Below are 18,024 nucleotides of genomic sequence, written 5' to 3' on the forward strand. Positions count from 1 at the left end.
TTTTAAAGTAACACAGAAAAATTAGTGATCTTTTTAACAGAGAATTTTGGACACTACGTTGAGGATATGTCTTGTATGCTTTTAAAAGTTGCTTCATAGTGAAGTAGCTTATCTAGGAATCTGAGGAGAAGCTCTATTTTAGCTTTATGAATGATATTACAGCTGTAAGAAATGTCACCATCTTGGAATGATGCAGAAGTGAGCACAAAGCTAAAGACTTAGGAAAAAACAGCTAATTTCCTTGAAAGCTATGCAAACTCAACTGAGATCCTGTAATAGTAGCGGCTTCAGAAGATTCACATCAGTCCTTTCAGAAGCATCTAACCACAAAAGACATATTTACTGAGTGACAGAAGGTTCTAAATAGGTATCCCAGATTTCACATCAGGTAAGGTGTGTTCTGTCATGTCCGATACCGATGGTTCCAAAAGACAGACAAGACATCAGTCATATGATGTCTAAACTTTCTCAGTTGGACACACAGACCTATCTCATAGGTTTCTTCTTACTAAACCCACAGGATCTAAGTAATATTTTTTTAATATCAAACTATTTTCAATATGAAAGTACTTCATCAGTATAAATCTATAGTCTTGAATCAGTTTTAAAGTGGATTTTACCCTGGCTTGAGAATATAGGAAAACTGAAGATGTTTCCATTTGTTATCAATGTAGAAAAAGTAAAACCTCTGTGAGCATTTAGTTCCATATCAGAGGAAAGCTAACATGAAGGAAACTAAGTAACAGTGGTCTTTGCATATACAGTCTGAGAAACACAGGTCTGGTCTTCATGCATATCAATCATGTACTGCTGACCAATCTTTTTTCCCAGACTTGGACTCACAGAGAACACAGCCTCATAGAGGGACTGACTGTTGAAACAAAAAATACTGAACTAGAAACATCATTAACAGCATTTCAAAAATTTGAGACAATACAAATTTTCATAGTAATTCCCACCGTATCAGATGCTGTTAATGAGTACTTAACCTATTGGAAGTTGAGAGGGCATTCCCAGATTAAATGGAGTGCACACTCCCACCAAAAAGGTATGAACAATGAAGAGGTTTGCTAAGATCACGTGTTACAGTATTTACTCCTGCCTTTTTTTTCTCTTTCTTTTTTTTTTTTTTTTAAAAGATGTAATGAAAGTTGTCAGAGTTCAGTGAGCAAATTGGCATTAGCTTTTCTATCACATTAGATAAGTCATATCCAACACCACTAAAACACTAGAGGTTTGAAAATGTCTCAGCCGCAGCAGTTTTTGTGATAAGAAACAAATGATCAAAAATGACACATTTTATCTCAAGAGAAGACAGAGTACCATCAGATGTATAATGAACTAAGACATTGTTCTGCATACCTATCTAAGGAATTTGATAACAGAATGTAGTTTGGCTTTGTCAGAATATGCTCACAACTCAGTTCAATGAGCAGAAGAAATTAAATAAAAGAGTCCTATGGAATTTTTGTTTCGTTATATCAACACCAAAAAAAAAAACGTGCCTGTCATTTAGAAGTGCATTAATTTCAGAAGTTCACAGAAAAAGAGGATGAAAAAAGATTTAATTGATTCAGGAGTTATAAAGCATTAAAGCAATAAGAGGGGCAAATTAGCTGAATTCCTGCAAAAGACTGGACTGAATTAAATCTCTACATGTGACATAAATCTGCACCTAACTTAAAAGCTCAACTGTGCAATATATCTATCAAGGGCTAAAACTAACATCAAATTCTGTCTCTCATATTCCAGAACTGTTCATGAACCAAATCAACATAGCCAGTCTGTCAAGTCTTATAAACTGACATTGCTATTGCTCTGATCAAAATTAAATTCCAGTTAAAAATTTTTGAAGATCATTTCCACTTTATATGCTTCCAAGTTTTTTTTTTCCAAATAAAACATTACCAAATAAAATCTGGAGAGTGCAAAACATAGCTTCATAGCTCTCACTAGATTTTTGTGTTTAATGTACTTTCTTTGCTAGCAAAAAATACATACTTGACTCACTTGTTATATCTCCAAGCCAGGCTCTGATGAAGTATTTCAAGCATTTAATTAAATTTTACAGGTAAATTTTGCCTTCATTTACATATGGGTAATCCCATTATCTACAAACTGGCATCTAGCAAGAGTTTGCAGTTTATTTGCTGCTATTAGTTTGTTTGCACAAGCAAATTTTATAACAGAAGTGCATTGCTCAAGAGAAGAACCTAGTTAATTTTAGATTTTTTGCTTGTCTGGTGGTAATAGGATTAAAATAGTAATAAAAATATGCAAATAAAAAACGGATAATAAGCAGGTCTCATTCTGTGTGATGTCATCTTCAAATACAATTATGCATGCACTCTTTGCAGTAGAGTCCTGCACAAATGGAAATGTATTTAATGTAAATGAAAAGGCAAGCTCGTAGTTCTTAGTGGAGAACCTGACCAAGTCAAAATATACAGACCCAGAAGGCAAAGCAACAGACATAAGTTCATAATAAAAGCTTTTTTTTAATAAATAAAATTAGTCTTCATTATTATTTTTTAAATGCTACTTGTAGGATTAAACCTATGCAGACAGCTCTGACATTGTGACAGATTCTTACCTTTAAGTAAAACTTATCACTAACCTCTCTGCTTTGTCCTAATGTATTAGTCTATTGTACTTTATTATTGAAGATTTGTGAATAAAAATTCTATCAACACAAAAATATTATCCTCCAAGGAAAGCAGCAACAGACATAAAAGCTGCCTATGTTCTGAAATTCATCAACACTAAACAGTTTTGTAACTGCATCTGTGCAAGAATATAAATTCTTAGGTCATCTATATTTTGGTGGAAGATTTGATCTTTTTTGCATGTTAAGACGTGTTCCATACAAGATTTTTTTCACTCTTAATTCAATATTAAAAAAAAGTAATAATGTCTCTTTCAGATTTGAAGCTATTCCCTCTGAAATCAATTTTCCTCCTTTCTAGTTTTGCTAAAGTTATTGAAATGCTGCAGCCAGTACTGGTGCTGATGACACACAACGTTTATGGTGTGTGAACTGACAGGCTACCAACTGTCCCTTGCGCCACATTTTAGACACATGGCTTAGAAACCTGCACTTCTTTTCAGGTTATGTGTGTCCCAGCTATTAATAGTGTGTGAACTCATGTTGGATTATCTGTCTATGTAAAAAGAAGAGGAAGGCTGGCAGGGTAGCATTCTCCAGGAATAACATTTGGCACTGAAACTTTACTCTATGTTCCCACTTTGAAACAGTGAAGCCTGCTGAGCTTCAGAACTAACTAAAATACCTTTCTGCTTACTACTACAGAGATCCTACCTATAAGGGTAGGTGTTTTTTGCATCTCTTCCAGATGCTAATTACAAACAGATAAAAATGCTGTAAAAAATGCTGGGTGGAAACAAAACATTCAGCTATCGAAACCATAAAGCTACTTCTAAAGAACAAACTAAGTGTCTGTCAGATTTGAACATATTTTGCTGATGTCAGAAAAGATTATTAGATTTACCCTGTTGTAACACCCTACAATTTTTAATTGCTTCCTTAATGCAGTTGCAAATACACTTCAAAAGACCACTTCAAACAGAGTGCAAATTGAAACATATCACCACCATAATCATCAAATTCAGAGTGAAGATTCTACATTTTTATTCATGCTTGCGTAGAACTAAGTCAAGGTCAAGAGGCAGCAGGCACAAACTGAAATATGGGAAACTGCATTTCAACATACAAAAAAAAAAAAAGGTTTTTTTTTCTTCTTTTCCCTCTTTGACAGTGGTCACATGCTGGAACAGGCTGCCCAGAGAGGTTGTGGACATTCAAAACTTGACTGGACACAGTCCTGGGAAACCTGACCCTTTTTTGAGCAGGGGGTTGGAATAGATGATCTCCAGAGGTGCCTTCCAGCCTCAACTATTTATGATTCTATGATTCTAAGTTGCTAATATTTAAGCTTGTCTGCACATTCTACGATTCTAAGTTGCTAATATTTAAGCTTGTCTGCACAAACAGACATGTTGTGATGAAATAAATTAATTTTGAGGATAATAACACATATCCAACCTATTATTTTTAATAAGCCAGACAACAAGTGAGACGAAGTTGGGAAACAGAATCACAGAGTAATTGATGTTGGAAGAGACCTCTGGAGGTCATCTTGTCCATAACCATCCAGAAGGCTGATAACATTCTAAAATTTGCAAAGAAATTGATCTAACTTGCAATTTCTTTACCCAATTAATAGGTAAGGGAGTGCAAAGTTCAACAACTCATCAAAAAAGCTACTCACCTTCAGCCTTACTAAGCTCCAAAGCCAACTGCTCTCTGGCTTTGGTTTCTTCATTAAGATGTTCCTGTAGTTCTTCCTGATACTTCATAAATTCTGTGGCCTCTTGTTGCTTTTTGAAGGACTCTCGCATGAGTTCTGTCTGAGTAATTTTAGCATGTTCAAGCTACCACAGGAAAAAATTACAGAAGTTAGATAAACAAAAGGTTTTCTGATAAATAACTATTCTATCATTCCTATTTAATTAGCAGTTGCTTTACAGCGTGATGAGAAGTCTCACATAACTTCACTGGACATTCAATAAGATCTTTACCGAACGCACATTTGCAGACTACAATAGGAAGATTGACTCAGTACAAAAGTCTAAGCTAATAGGCTTTGTTAGTATAGTGAATTCAATGAGCCACCTGGCTAAATCCATGCCTTTGTTCCGGTAATTCCTGGTTTATTAGTTTACACTAGATTCACCTTTATTTACATATGAGTTTTGTACTAAATATGAGTAAGCTATCACCCACCATATACTTAGAATGGCTAAAAAACATTGCATAAAACCAGCAGAAGCTTTGATATAAATCGACACAAGTGGTGCTTCATTTCTTTTTCTCCTCGAGATGAAGATAAATGAGAACACCAGGAAAACGTGAATTTTGAATATACCGCACTTTTTAACCAACAAGGCAGTAAAGCAATGCTTCTTCCAACCGTGTCCACCTAACAGAATTATTAAGGATTTTTTTATTCTTCTCTGCTTGTCTGATGGGTTAATATTTAATGTGTACTACCACAGATGTAGTGCAATCTCACTACGTCACTAACATAAACTACTGGAAAACCAGGACTGAAATGCATAAAACTGTATACTTACTGCCCAGTTTAGACACACCCAAAGTGATGATTTCAAAGAGAATTAAAATTAGAATTACAAAAGCAAAATAGTAAAGAAGGAACAACAATAATGTTAGAAGTTTTGGTTACACAAAATGTTCATCTAAGATAACAGCAAACTGGAGTCAATTACCAAGATTTCTACTTTCTAACTGTTAACATTTAAAGCCTACATCCACCTCTTCGAGGAACACAAATACAAATTGCAGAGCTGAACCACGCATGAGTTCTTTGTGTGGCTTGTATTCAAAATAAGACAACTTATTTTGAATAAGAACAACGTCAGAAAATGAAATGACACATATTTCCTGCTCCTCTCCCTTCTTTTTTTTCTTTTCCTGTTTAACATTATGGATATTGGCAGATCTTTGTAAGATAGTAACATCTGTGGCTTTGCTACAGTTTCTATAAACATTCTTTCTCTCAATTTCTTTAAAAACAAAAGCTTTCTCACCATCGCTACCTAAGTTTGTAAGTATGATTAGCTTGCTTTAAAATCTCAGAAAAATGGGTTAGGAACATTTCATAGAACATTGCACACAAGATTATCCACTTACAAAATAAAATTACACTTTGAAAAGAATGTCTGAATAATCAATACATTCTCTTTTATAATATACTGAATTTAAATACTTGATTTCTTTTCTACAGCATTCCTTTTTAGATGGACACCTTTAACATGAACTATTTATTCTGACAGGAGTTAAAGAAAGGTATAAATACTGCAGCTGAATATCTGCACTGGCTTGAGATATTTTAAAAATCACAGAGTATTCTTACATTTTGAAGGGCTTAATGAAAGACCCATCTCAGATAAAAGGGACACATATGATAGGTTTACTGTACATAGAAACCATAAAAATGGCTTACTCAAATGCATCAAATACTCCAGCTAAAACTCAGAATAAAAATTATTTTCCAGCTCTTTTCAGTAATAACAACTCAAGGTATTATTAAAAATATCACAGGGCAAAACCAAAAAGAAGCACAAACATGAACATAATTTTTCAAGAACAAAAATTTCTTCATGGGATCACTGGAAGTCATTAGCAAGCTTGTGCTACTTAATGTTACTAGTCAGTGCATGAAAGCTATAAAGGAAGAATTTTAACTGACTGCAGGGCCCCCCCATAAATTATTCACAGTGAGAAAAATGTAATGTAATAAGTAACATTAAAGTGCTTTAAAAAGAGATCTTAAATCTCTGTAATTCTGTGTTTGCTAAATTTCTTTTGTTAGAAATGAACAGAGAGAATTGTATAATTAAAGCTTTTTCAATGCCCCTTAAAAACTGTCTAGGAAAAAGCCTGTCAGCAGTACATAATAACTTTAACAATAGAGACAAATTTATATCATTTTTCACTGCATTCTTTTCTATTTAAGCTGGTTTAAAATATAATTTCTTTTAAAAACTTTTATACTTACTGAATAGGGAGGTGTAGGCAAGGAGATTTTAGAGACAACTTTTAAAATGTGCCCGTTTTTTTTGTGGCTGAAGTGAAAAATTGAAGTATTTACAACTACAGAATTATTCTCGTCCAAGTGTTCAGTGAAAGGAAAAGGATATGGTAAAGGCACACGGGATTCAACCTCGTATGTATCTTCTTCTTGGCCTTCAGTCCACAAATCCCTAAACAGATTAGATGCCCAGTAGGTGCGGTAAGAATCCATTCCAAAAAAAAAAATCGTGGTTGCTGTCTTCTCAACCGTCACATGGGTATTTTGCACTAACTAGGCTGGTTTTAAAAATTTCTAACAGGAACTTGTAACAGAACATGCACATCTAACAGTCTGAAGACACATATCAGCACTGTCAGTGACAAACCTACTCAGAATCAGCAGAAATCAAGCAGAGTAATTCAGGAGTGGATTAATCCAAAATAGAGAGAAGTGAAAGAAAACTTCGTATGGTCACTCCTAAAAATCCTTCTTGGAAAAGTTTCACATGAAAAAGCAACAGAAATCTTCCAATAGCAGCTGGCAGGTAATTTCCAAGGCAAGGAAGCATAATTTTGTTTTACCTGCACAGGTATGCTGCAGCAGACAAGCAAGCTAGCAGAACAGAAACTAAAAATGATTTTCCATCTCCACTACAGCAAATGAAAGAGAAATACAGATATGTCATTATTTGCCTTCATTCTTGTTCTTGGAGTTAATTCAACAGGAAGAACTTTCTCAAACTCTGCTAGTTTAAAGGCTTCCTGTTAGTATCTCCCAACCGAAAGAGTTCAGGGGAGTGGCCTTATTTATTTACCTATACATAACACCAGCAGGTGGAATTTGAATTAATACACCCACTATATGCCTTGCCTGAGAAGATTCAAACTGCACTTTAGGTCTGAAAGTGTGTGTTCAGACAGGTCTCAAATAGTTACTTTGAAGATTTTGCCAGGTTTCTCTCACTCTTTTAAGTTTATTTTAAGAGATGGGTACATGTCTGTATGCACAGCTGATTAAGAGGAAAGGTTAAAATCTTTTCTGCCTGTAATTAGTTTCAGATTATAAAATATTGCAGAGTAGAAAAAATAAAGTATTCAGTTTCTGAATACTTAAAAATAATTGTCAAGTCACCTACAATCCCTTGGTATGTACAGGAACTGTATATAATCCAGTAAGCACACAACAGACATTGCAAAGCAGAAACCTTGAACACTTGAAAAGTACCTCTACAGAACAGCCAGGAAAGATGTCAATATTTATACTTAATACTGTGGGAAAATGTGTAAACAGATGAACATTTTATTAACTAAAAAAACCCCACAGATATGATCATCAGGGATAAATCCATATTTGTATAATCCATATTAATGAAAAAAATGTGTGTGTATGTGTTTGAGCCAAACATAACTCTCTTGCTGGTATTGGCAAGGTCTCAGCTACAAAGCTACGAAGGGAAAATAAACTTTCTTGATCAACTGACAATAAATAAAAATAAGCTGCTTAGAATACACTGAGTACTTTCACTGGTATCATGAAAAATAAATACTTACTGCAAAAATATCAGTCACTAAAGTAAAATAATTTAGGGCTATGTATAAAACTACTGCATTTAAAGATCAGCAGTGAAATGTTCAGAAAAAAGAAGCACCAAGTGGAATAAATAATTGACAATACTCTTATAATCGCAGCATGAATTCTTAATTAGTGTAAAACTTTGAAGTTGTTTTTCTTTGTATTATCTGCTCTTTAAGTGCAAGATCTACAAATGCCTAACTATATTTTTCTTTAAGAACGCCATATATTGGAGTATCTGTGTATCCTTTTTCGTTATTATGTAATGCTAGACCTTAAGCTGAAAAAAGACCTCAAAAAGCCAAACATCTCTTTTTAATTGAACTCATGCTCAAACAGAAGAGAGCTGTTGCAGCGTGAGTTTGCAAATAAACGCAATGCAAAAACTGATTTACAAGGTCCACCAGACTACTTGCTTTAGTAAGCCAAAGGGGGGTTCACTGAATTTGTATTTAAATTACTTTTAACCTTAGTGAGTCACAAATTAGTCTGTTATCTTTTTCTTTTTTTAAAAAGAAGAAATGAGCATCAACTTCATTTCTGAAGTATTTTTCAAAAGCAACAAATACTTAAATGCCTAAAACTTTTAAAGTATCAGCTGAATTTTCATATTACTTTCATCATCACAGATTTTTTTCTCCTTCATTTCTAGTAGTTATGGTTTACACATTTTATACCTAGAGACAAGAAAGCAATGACTTGTTAAGTAATATCATTACCAGGTTAACTAATAGATGGGTCTGTAGCATAAAACACACTGTATCCTTTGAATTCTAGTCTCAAATAGATTAAAGAGCTGACTTTAAAGACTGAGTTCTTCAAGAGAGCTTAAAAAGTTACAGTGAGATACAGAGTATTTACTCTGATACCTTCAAATTGCGATGTACACAATCTAAAAGTAAAGCACATGACACAAGCAGTGCGACTTGAACTGACTGAGCTAGGTATGTAGCTCCCATTTCAATTACCAGGGAAGTACTCCAGAGAGCTACCCTGACAGCAGACAGAAAGGAGAACCCATACACTGCCCTTTTTTGGAGACTATTCATGAATCACATACCTCACATAAATACTGGAGAGCTGGCGTACAGCTATCCTTTTCTAATAGCAAGGTGGATATGTGCTTACCTGGCCGTGTTTAAATCATAGTTGGAAAAGACAGCAGGGGAGCCCCACCTTTTTGGCCAGTCAATTGACTAAAATGTCAAGAGAACTGGGCACAGTTCCCCTTAATCCTCCCTCTTCACAAGGGCCAGCTCAATGTGCCCTGACACCTCCTGTCTCATCTCTGGATTGCAGTAGAATGCAGATGATCTGTATAAGCAACGAAAGAGCGCCCTAGCTTGATAAACACGCCCAAATTCAGGCTTCCTCTGCAGTCCAAAGCAGATTTCTAACATGAATTGAAATTCATCAGTAAAGTCATGCTGGAGCAGACTTTTTTGGGCGTAGGCACCTGAAGTATTGTTTCGGCTTGCAAAATGAGCCTACAGGTTTTAGGCTTATAAAAACACATTCATGAGAAAAATAAAGAAAAAAAAATAGAGAGACAAAATTCAAAATGCTTCACTATTAGAACACCCTACCTGATTTGAAGTTTCATTGATGGCTTCCAGAAGCTTTTCAACAGCCGCTTGTAGTCGAGAACTAATATTCAGAACGAGTTCTTCATTTTCAGGATCTATTTCCACTCCACTTTCTGCAAAATGTTGGCTCAGTAGTCCTTCATCCGCTGCTCCTGACCACATGTTAATGTCATCATCTCCCATACTAGTACCATGATATGAGGAACAGGACTCTGGAAAAACAATAGTTACCTTTTCACACAGACTCCTAGCACTTCAAAACATGAAAAAGTGTTATGATTAGAAAGAAAAGTCATAAAACTATTAAAATATTTGTACTGGTCACAAAGACAGAAAGGGAAATATTGCATACTAAAACTTACACAAACGAGGTACACAATGTGTTAACTAAAAACAAGCAGAAGGGAAAAAAGGAGATACTAACAGAGTAGATTTTAGACGTTCTTTCAGTATGCTTTTGGGGTCTGAGGCTCACCTTCAAACCTTTGTTACTATCAGTTTCTACTTTGAATAACTTGCAGTAATGACTTGCAAGATTGTCTCTGAAATACAACCAGGTAAAAAAACCCCAGACTGTCAGTCCCTGTTTCACCAGTGCCCAGCTACATTAGTGCGCACTAACACAAAACTGTTCAAGTCAGTGATTCAAAAGCAGAGACTCAAGTGAGTAAAGGGAAAGACACGTACGTAATTCAGACAACTTCTCAGGACAAACAGACTAGAATACAGAACATGAAAATTCAGCATTATTATTAGTGAACTGAAAATTGATTAAAATGGGTAGCTGAACAAATCAAGTACAGTGCAGGGTGACTGTAACTGTCCCCACTGATGGGCCACCTGGCACCTACTTCTTGATCTTCCTGAGGTCTGATTCAGTTTAAGGGCATTATCCATTCTGTCTGAAAAGCAGGAGACACAAAGTTTGCCTATGGTATTAAACTGATAGCAATTCATCTAGAAAACAGTAAATTTACCATATTTAGAATTCAGGGCTGTATTTAAGCAAGACAAGTGAAAGCAAACTCCTGAGATGTTTTTAAATCACACTTTCAGTATGAAATAACAACACAGTAGTACATCATGACGGTAGATAACTATTCTTCATATCGTGTTTTAAAAATGAAGAACTGTCATGTCATTAGGCTGTTAGATTTGAAATGTCAGAAATAAATGCTATTGTGGAAAGTTTTTTAAAATGACAGCTTATTTTAATGAAGTATATTTAAAATAAAATAAATTACATGTTTTGGCATGTTTTTTTTTTCTTTTTTAAACAATTAGATGTTGTTTTTGCTTAAGGTTTTCTCAAAAAATATCTTTTTTTTGAGAAACAGCAGCATGACTAAAGTTAAGAATAGTCAATGCCAGTTTAGCAATAAAGTTGCAACACTGGGTTATCTTTGATTTTAAGTTCCTGGTTACTCCATGAATTGTGACTGCTGAACTGGAACAGTTTGTTTAGTTACAGAAATTGAAATGAAATAATAATAGGTCAGTTTTACAAATTGCCTTTAAAAATGCAGTTAGTACTCCTGTTGGATACAATTTCCTTATACTTGCTCTGGCCTCTTAACCAGGCATGCAAGTAACATTGGAAATACGAGTCCTCTTGTTGATGTTGTTTGAACCTAGCAAGAAAGTCAGATTCTAGTTTTCAGGTTTGTTTTTTTTTTTTTTAAACAAGTTGCAACATGATTAACCACCTGGTTTACTTACTATACTTTTATACCTGCAAACATTCTGATAATAATATCTACGCATTTATTTAATTATGGATGCCGCTGTATATATCACCCATATACAACAAACTAATCTACAGCGATTTTAATTTAGAAAGGTTTTGTTTTGTTAACTTTTATCTTATAATTGTTAATTTTTACATGCATGTAGTTAGTAATTTTTTTTCTTCTCATTATATCATTACTGTTTCATATCTCCTTTTAGACATGTGGGATATAATGTTACAACTCTTTTCATGGTCCAAAGGGAAAAACCAGAAGCACACTATATGCATGAATGGAACAAATAACCAGATGAATAGAATATACATACACATGGCACCTTTCATCTACACAGGATTTCAAAGCAATTTCGAGTACTGCACTTTGGAACTTCAGGCACAAACTACTTCAGAACTTCAGTAGCGGAGTCACCCTAGCAGTGGCTGGCAGTCATCTTCTGCCAGCACACTAAATATTTGCAATGGGTTTGTATAGCATAAAGGCTTTCCCATAACATCCTAATATTCCACCCCCCTGCAGTGTAAGGAAGGCTGCAAGATGAACAATTTCACGTTTTTTATTCAATAGCATTCTGATTTCTCACCATCCAAATTTGGGTTGTCTGGGTGTCTCAAAATATCAATACTGATGCAGAAGCTTTAATATCCTTAGAGTAGAAAGGACCTTCATTTAAGATGGACATCCAGCAGCTTAAGTATTTCCAAATGCTGTGCCAAAGTATTGGTTAAAGACTAAGTTGAAGGAACATATTCCCTACTGAGCCACCGATACACTTACTGCAGCACCTGATGCTCTTTGGAGGCCACCCATCTTAAGTACTGACCAGGTAAGACCCTGCTTAGCTTCAGAGATTTCACAAAATAAAAGCCCACAGTACAGTAGCACAGCTATAAACAAGATAAAACAATGACATATTAGTTATTGCACAATCTAATTCTTTCTTGATGGAGTACAAACTATCTATGTAATGTTCCTGTTTTCCTTCTCAGGCTTAACCCATAATTCATGTCCTATAACCCTTATATCTTAGTAAATTATTTGCTTGAGAGGTACAGCTGAATTGTGCAATGATAAGTGTATGTCAAATACAAAAATAAACATTATACAAAATAACTGCAGAAATGTGCAGTCTGTTGCAAAATCATCTGAACTTCTGGCTGTTTGAAAACTTTTAGAGAAAAACTTAAAAACTGCCTGCTCAGAATGTAACCTTTTAAAAGCCAGGTCCGGAATATGTCTCTTACATTAATAGTATCACTAATATTATTACTACTTCTTGCCAGTGACCAGAACAGTACGATTTGGCCTCTAAGAACTAATGACAAGATTTTAAACTCCTGTTTTGCTTATATCAGTTCTTTTGTAATTGCTTCCATTTCTTCTGGATAAATACAAAATAAACCAATGTTAAGATACAATTTTGTAATATGAAAAATCTCAGAACAAAACATCATAATTTACCTGAAATATAACTATTAAAAAATGAGGAAAGAAAAAGAGAGCTGTCACCTAAAGTGTAATTTGGCACATGGAAACTTTACTACTCTCAAAGATAAGAAAGGAAAAACAAAAAGTATCAAATGCACACAAAACCTGTAATAATTTTGTTTATACTGTGAGGTTGGCAACTCAAATAGAAAAATCAATGGCAAATGATAAATGTAGATGCCCATATTATAATTTCTACAAAGTGGCACTTATGAACAGGAGTTCACGTTAAATGTCTTCCTAACTGCAAAGTGAAAACCTCCAAATCTTTTTCCCCTGAAAATGGTCTTAGTACACAGCATCTAGTAGAGCATCTTTCCAGAAGGTTTTCAGTGGTAGAAATAGAAATGTTGTCAAGTCTTATTAACCGCCCTGGCAGTTGAATGCCTAACCCCCATTTTACTAATCCTTATAATGCCGTTTAATCTCCCACCCCAACAGAACTAAAACCAAATTCTCTGTCCCCCAATTTTTTTTTCAGCCAACACAAATTAATAAATAGAATACAACTGGCCCAAGTAAAAATGTCTTCTCCTCGTGTAAACTCTCTCCTTGTAACCAAAAAAAAACCCAACAAAGTTTCATATTGTTTCCTTGCCATGAAGCTTGCAGTTCAGCACAACAGATGTCATGCCCCACTAAATCTTAAGAAAACTGCTTAATTATACAGTGCTTCCTCAGAAGTTTCAGATACAGAAGTTGTTTATGAGCTGCCAACTGTCATTTATGAAGCAATACATATTTTGTATCATGTAGAGCTAGGATCTCAGTTTACTCCTGGGATTCCACTGAGAAATTAAGGTTAGGGGCTACAAGTTGAAAACAAAAAAAATCAGTTTTATGGCAGTTCAGTGTATAAAGCTATTTACTACTTTGTTCCTGGTACACTGTTCGGAAACAAGGAGCTCAGAAAGTAGGCAAGAGGGTGTAATGTTCAAGGAATGCAACAACCGCACAGGCTTCTCCAGAGCAACCTGCATTACTGCAGTCCCTCTACCCAAGGTACAACACCTGAGGGAAGACAACAGCAAAGTCTGCTGGCTCTGTCACGATGACTCCTGGCCCAAATCTCCAGATGTAATTAACTCACTGGATTACTTTGCACAAATGCTCTTCACTTCCAATGATATGTTTTATGACTGAAATTTGAACTTTACTCATTCTGCTAGAAATAAAATCCTGTGTTGGCCAATAACCTAGGCAAGGTCCCAGATAAACCTCTACATGCTCTAGAAATCAGATTGTGGTTATAAGTATGTGACCTTAATGATTCAGCTTTTTAAAACTCTGAAACTCAGCAAAAACAGTAAGCTGAGTTTTGCATGTCAATAAATATGTATTACGTTCAGAAGGTCAGAGAGAATTCACTTTATTAAACACATTATTTCTTCTATTTTATTATTAGATTTTTATTGGTACAAATTTATTCCTACAAATTTCCTAAGTAATTAAAAAGGAAGATCTGTTTGGCTAGGTATTAGAAAATACAGTAACATGCACAGGTTAAAATATAAAAGTAGTGTCTACCTATTTCTTATTTCCAGAAAACAATGGGGAAAAAATTTTAAAAGCTTATGTCCTCTCAGGTCATTCAGTGGAAGTATAGGAAATGAATAACAACAGTCCTGTTGCTGAAAACACTAACAGAATTTGTAATCTAATTCCATTTGAAGAAGGATCAAATACTTCAGCTGATGGAACAGTATGACTGCTACTATGGCTGTGTGACCCCAGTGGCAGAACTATGTACACAGCCAGGATGCTGTTGTATTATTTTGAAAGGAAAATAAGAGAACTGTGGATAAAACCTCAGAGATACATTACAAAATATACATTCACTTATTATAGCCACTGTTTTTCTTTGGTTTCTCCTCCATAATTTTTGAATGTAAGGAAACATGCAAAAAAGAATACTGGAATAAACAACTGGTACGTGAACAGCTCTATACCAAGGGGGGCATTACAGTAACAGACAAATTGCTTTGTTACAGAAGAGTAAATCCTTACACGCCTCTTCAAAATACACTAATAGCAAACACAAGAGTTAAAACAGTCAACCTTCACCACTAGCAGAACGGAATACAGTTCTCTTCTGTTTAAGAGAGTACTCTTTCACCAGAAGACTCCACAAGAAATTAACAATACATTCCAATTACACGGCCTGTTGTGCATTTAGACAGTAGTATTATGAAAGCTAGGCATAAGTCTATATTATACCCACCCTAAAATACCAAATAAAGCTACTCTCTTAACTGCATTTTTCTACATATATGTAATGCAATTAATCCGTATTAAGAATTGTTAATGACAATAATTAGTGACAAAAACAAAGTATACACATTGCTGTGCACGCAAATGTATGTATTGTGCATTTTACACGCCTGTGCAGAGCAAGCACGTATGAGAGTAGCAAAGGGCAACAATCATGTATTAGCGCTTTGTACATACAGTTATGTATTTATTGTCTGAGAAAAGGCAGCAATATTCTCAGTAAATGAGAATGAGGGAGAAAAGCAACAGCACGTGTTCTGTCGATAGGCATGATATAACTATGAACTAGGTTCAATGAACGCACTAGGTCACACCACAGTACACATAACTCTGACGGCCTGTGATCATTGCCTTCATAACCAGAACACGTTTTTATTTCTTTGGGCAACGTGTGTTTTGAAAACCCCAATAGTTTTTACACACCTCAGACTATACAATGAGAACACAAAGAATACAAAGAATATTTATATTTAATATAGAAAACTTAGGTACAATGCAGTTTACATAAAATTTAAGACTACCTCAAAATACAAAAGTAGGTGGTGGTAAACTTTGAGCCCGGTCATTGCTCCTTTTACCATTTGGCTAGGAGACTGCGTGGAAAATAGCCGCCAGTGGTTGAAGATACTTGCTCTGAACTGCTTTAACATAAGCAAACTCGATTCATTTCCCACCCCAAAGTAAAGTGCAAGAATACTCCATTTTGAAATAAGTGATTCCTTCAGTTACAGTAGCAGATGTTCTCAATCTTTAAGGTCTCCTGGGCAAGTATCAAAAATTAAGGCCAGAAGCTTAGTTATCCAATCTAAAATTTGGGGAAAAAGGCAAAGCCTCAAAAGTCTGAGTTTTCAAAAAATAATTTCCCTCACAATTAAATACAGTAAAATGTGCAGAAAACAAAAGTTATGAGGTTTTTTAATGAAACAGCAGTACTATAGAGGCATCAAAGTGCTTTTTACTTGAAAAATTCAAGAATCCTTAGACTGCAGCTGTACACATTTCACCACAGATAACCTTTTGAGTAATCAACTGAGAGAGATGTCATTGTGCTACAAGTCATACATCCTTTCTTAACTTGCCCCAAGGCCTAATGTGACCTACATTTAAAGCCAGAGAGAATCGGTAATATTTAATAATCTACATTTTGCATCAAAGAGGTAAAGTTCATCTTCATTTACCATTTGTATTATTACTCTGTAGTAGATTCTTTCTTAATAATGAAATGTAGTATTTGACTTCCAGTTCTTTTTCTCATTCACAGTAGTTAAAATTCCAGCCAAAACCAGATGTATGATGTGTTTTAGGCTGAACTGATCTGTTGCACATTACCTCCCCATAAGACAGAGGATGAATGTACACATCCTTATGCTGGCTTCTGTACCATGGGTAGCTAAATAGCAATATGATAGAGCGCTTACTCTTGCCCAAAAGAGAAATGAACAGACACTATCCTAGTACAATCACAGGAAATTAAACACAGCCTGGGAGAGGTCTTAAGACACTGGTAAGCAATTAACTACAACATTAAAATGCTTCTTTAGGCTTGTGCCAACTAGCACTCCTCCGAACAGCTGATGGGCAGTTAGAAAGTTCCTAGAACTGTTTCCAAAAGGCTGTTTGCATGCAACACCCTCTTTAAGAGGCTAAAGAAGTCTACAAGCATATATACAGCTGTCCCATGACAGCTGGCCAGAGTGACCAGCAATGTCCCTACATACATTAAGTGCACTAGTGGAGTTATGGCCTTTGACACCAGTTCCCATTCCCCATACGTACAGAGGAAGGTGTAAAGTTGGTGCAAGATGCCATGAAGCTATGTTTCATTCTCTTACTCCTTCAACAGGAACATATTTATTTTTGTATTTCTCAATCACTTTCCCATTCTGTTGCAGGATTTACAACAGGGCCCTAGATATGAGTCATAACTGGTTTGGGGCATGACCCAGACAACTCCTGAAATGTTGTCTCTTAAGCAGAGATGTCATATGCATTCAAATGACAAATAGTTTTTTAAAAAAAGTTTATTTTTAATTAAAATTTCAAAACTAAGGTTATTTAAATATATAATAGAAGTATGCAAACACTACTTGTTATGAAATAGAAAACCATACAAGCAGTACCTTTTTCATATCCCACATGGATACAGGGTTTTACTAACTCCTCTGTCTCTGTGTCCCATCCAGCTGGTTTGGAAGGCTGGACTTTCCCAGACCGATCCAGTAACCCGAGAACATGGCGACCAATTGTCTCCTCCATGGCCACAGTTGTCTTCACAACTTCTAAAAGAATCTTCACGAGTTTCTCATTAGCCTTCTGAAAAACATGCCTGCAGGGCAGAAACAAATCAGTCCTTTGATTTTCCCCTGCTTTCAAAGTGTTTTTTATCCATTATACACCCTTGCAACCAGGAAAGATAAACAGTAAAATTAAGATTTCTTTTTTAAGACTAAAACCCACATCATATACATAAATATTAAAAGCACATTTGTGTTAAAAGTCAGTTCTTTTTACAAAATATGTAAGAAGTCAAACCATTTATCAATATTTGTACTTTGATCTTGGTATTTTATCTAGTTATTCTTTTAAAACAGAGGTCTATATTTGCCTGGTATTCATTATAAACTTACTCTTTTCTCAAAGTGACAATTAAAAAGATTGATTGTCTACACAGATCAAAAAAGTTACAGAATAGTCAAAAGGTATTATCAAATACAACAATTATATTAATATAACTTATAAAATATATAT

The 18,024-nt window shown here is 35.0% G+C and overlaps 1 protein-coding gene across 1 annotated transcript in view; it reads right to left on the bottom strand.

The window, feature by feature from the left end:
- The window catches only part of LOC104083770 (A-kinase anchor protein 9-like), a gene marked incomplete at its 3' end in the record, with an annotated part of 64,652 nt that overhangs the window by 14,155 nt on the left and 32,473 nt on the right, over window positions 1–18,024 (bottom strand). Inside the window, 3 exon segments of the mRNA XM_009587386.1 lie at window positions 4,290–4,452; window positions 9,773–9,984; window positions 17,397–17,602. Coding sequence (XP_009585681.1) covers window positions 4,290–4,452; window positions 9,773–9,984; window positions 17,397–17,602 — 581 coding nt within the window.

The sequence above is a fragment of the Fulmarus glacialis genome, unplaced genomic scaffold (assembly GCF_000690835.1).
Source record: "Fulmarus glacialis isolate BGI_N327 unplaced genomic scaffold, ASM69083v1 scaffold6041, whole genome shotgun sequence".
Lineage (NCBI taxonomy): Eukaryota > Metazoa > Chordata > Aves > Procellariiformes > Procellariidae > Fulmarus > Fulmarus glacialis.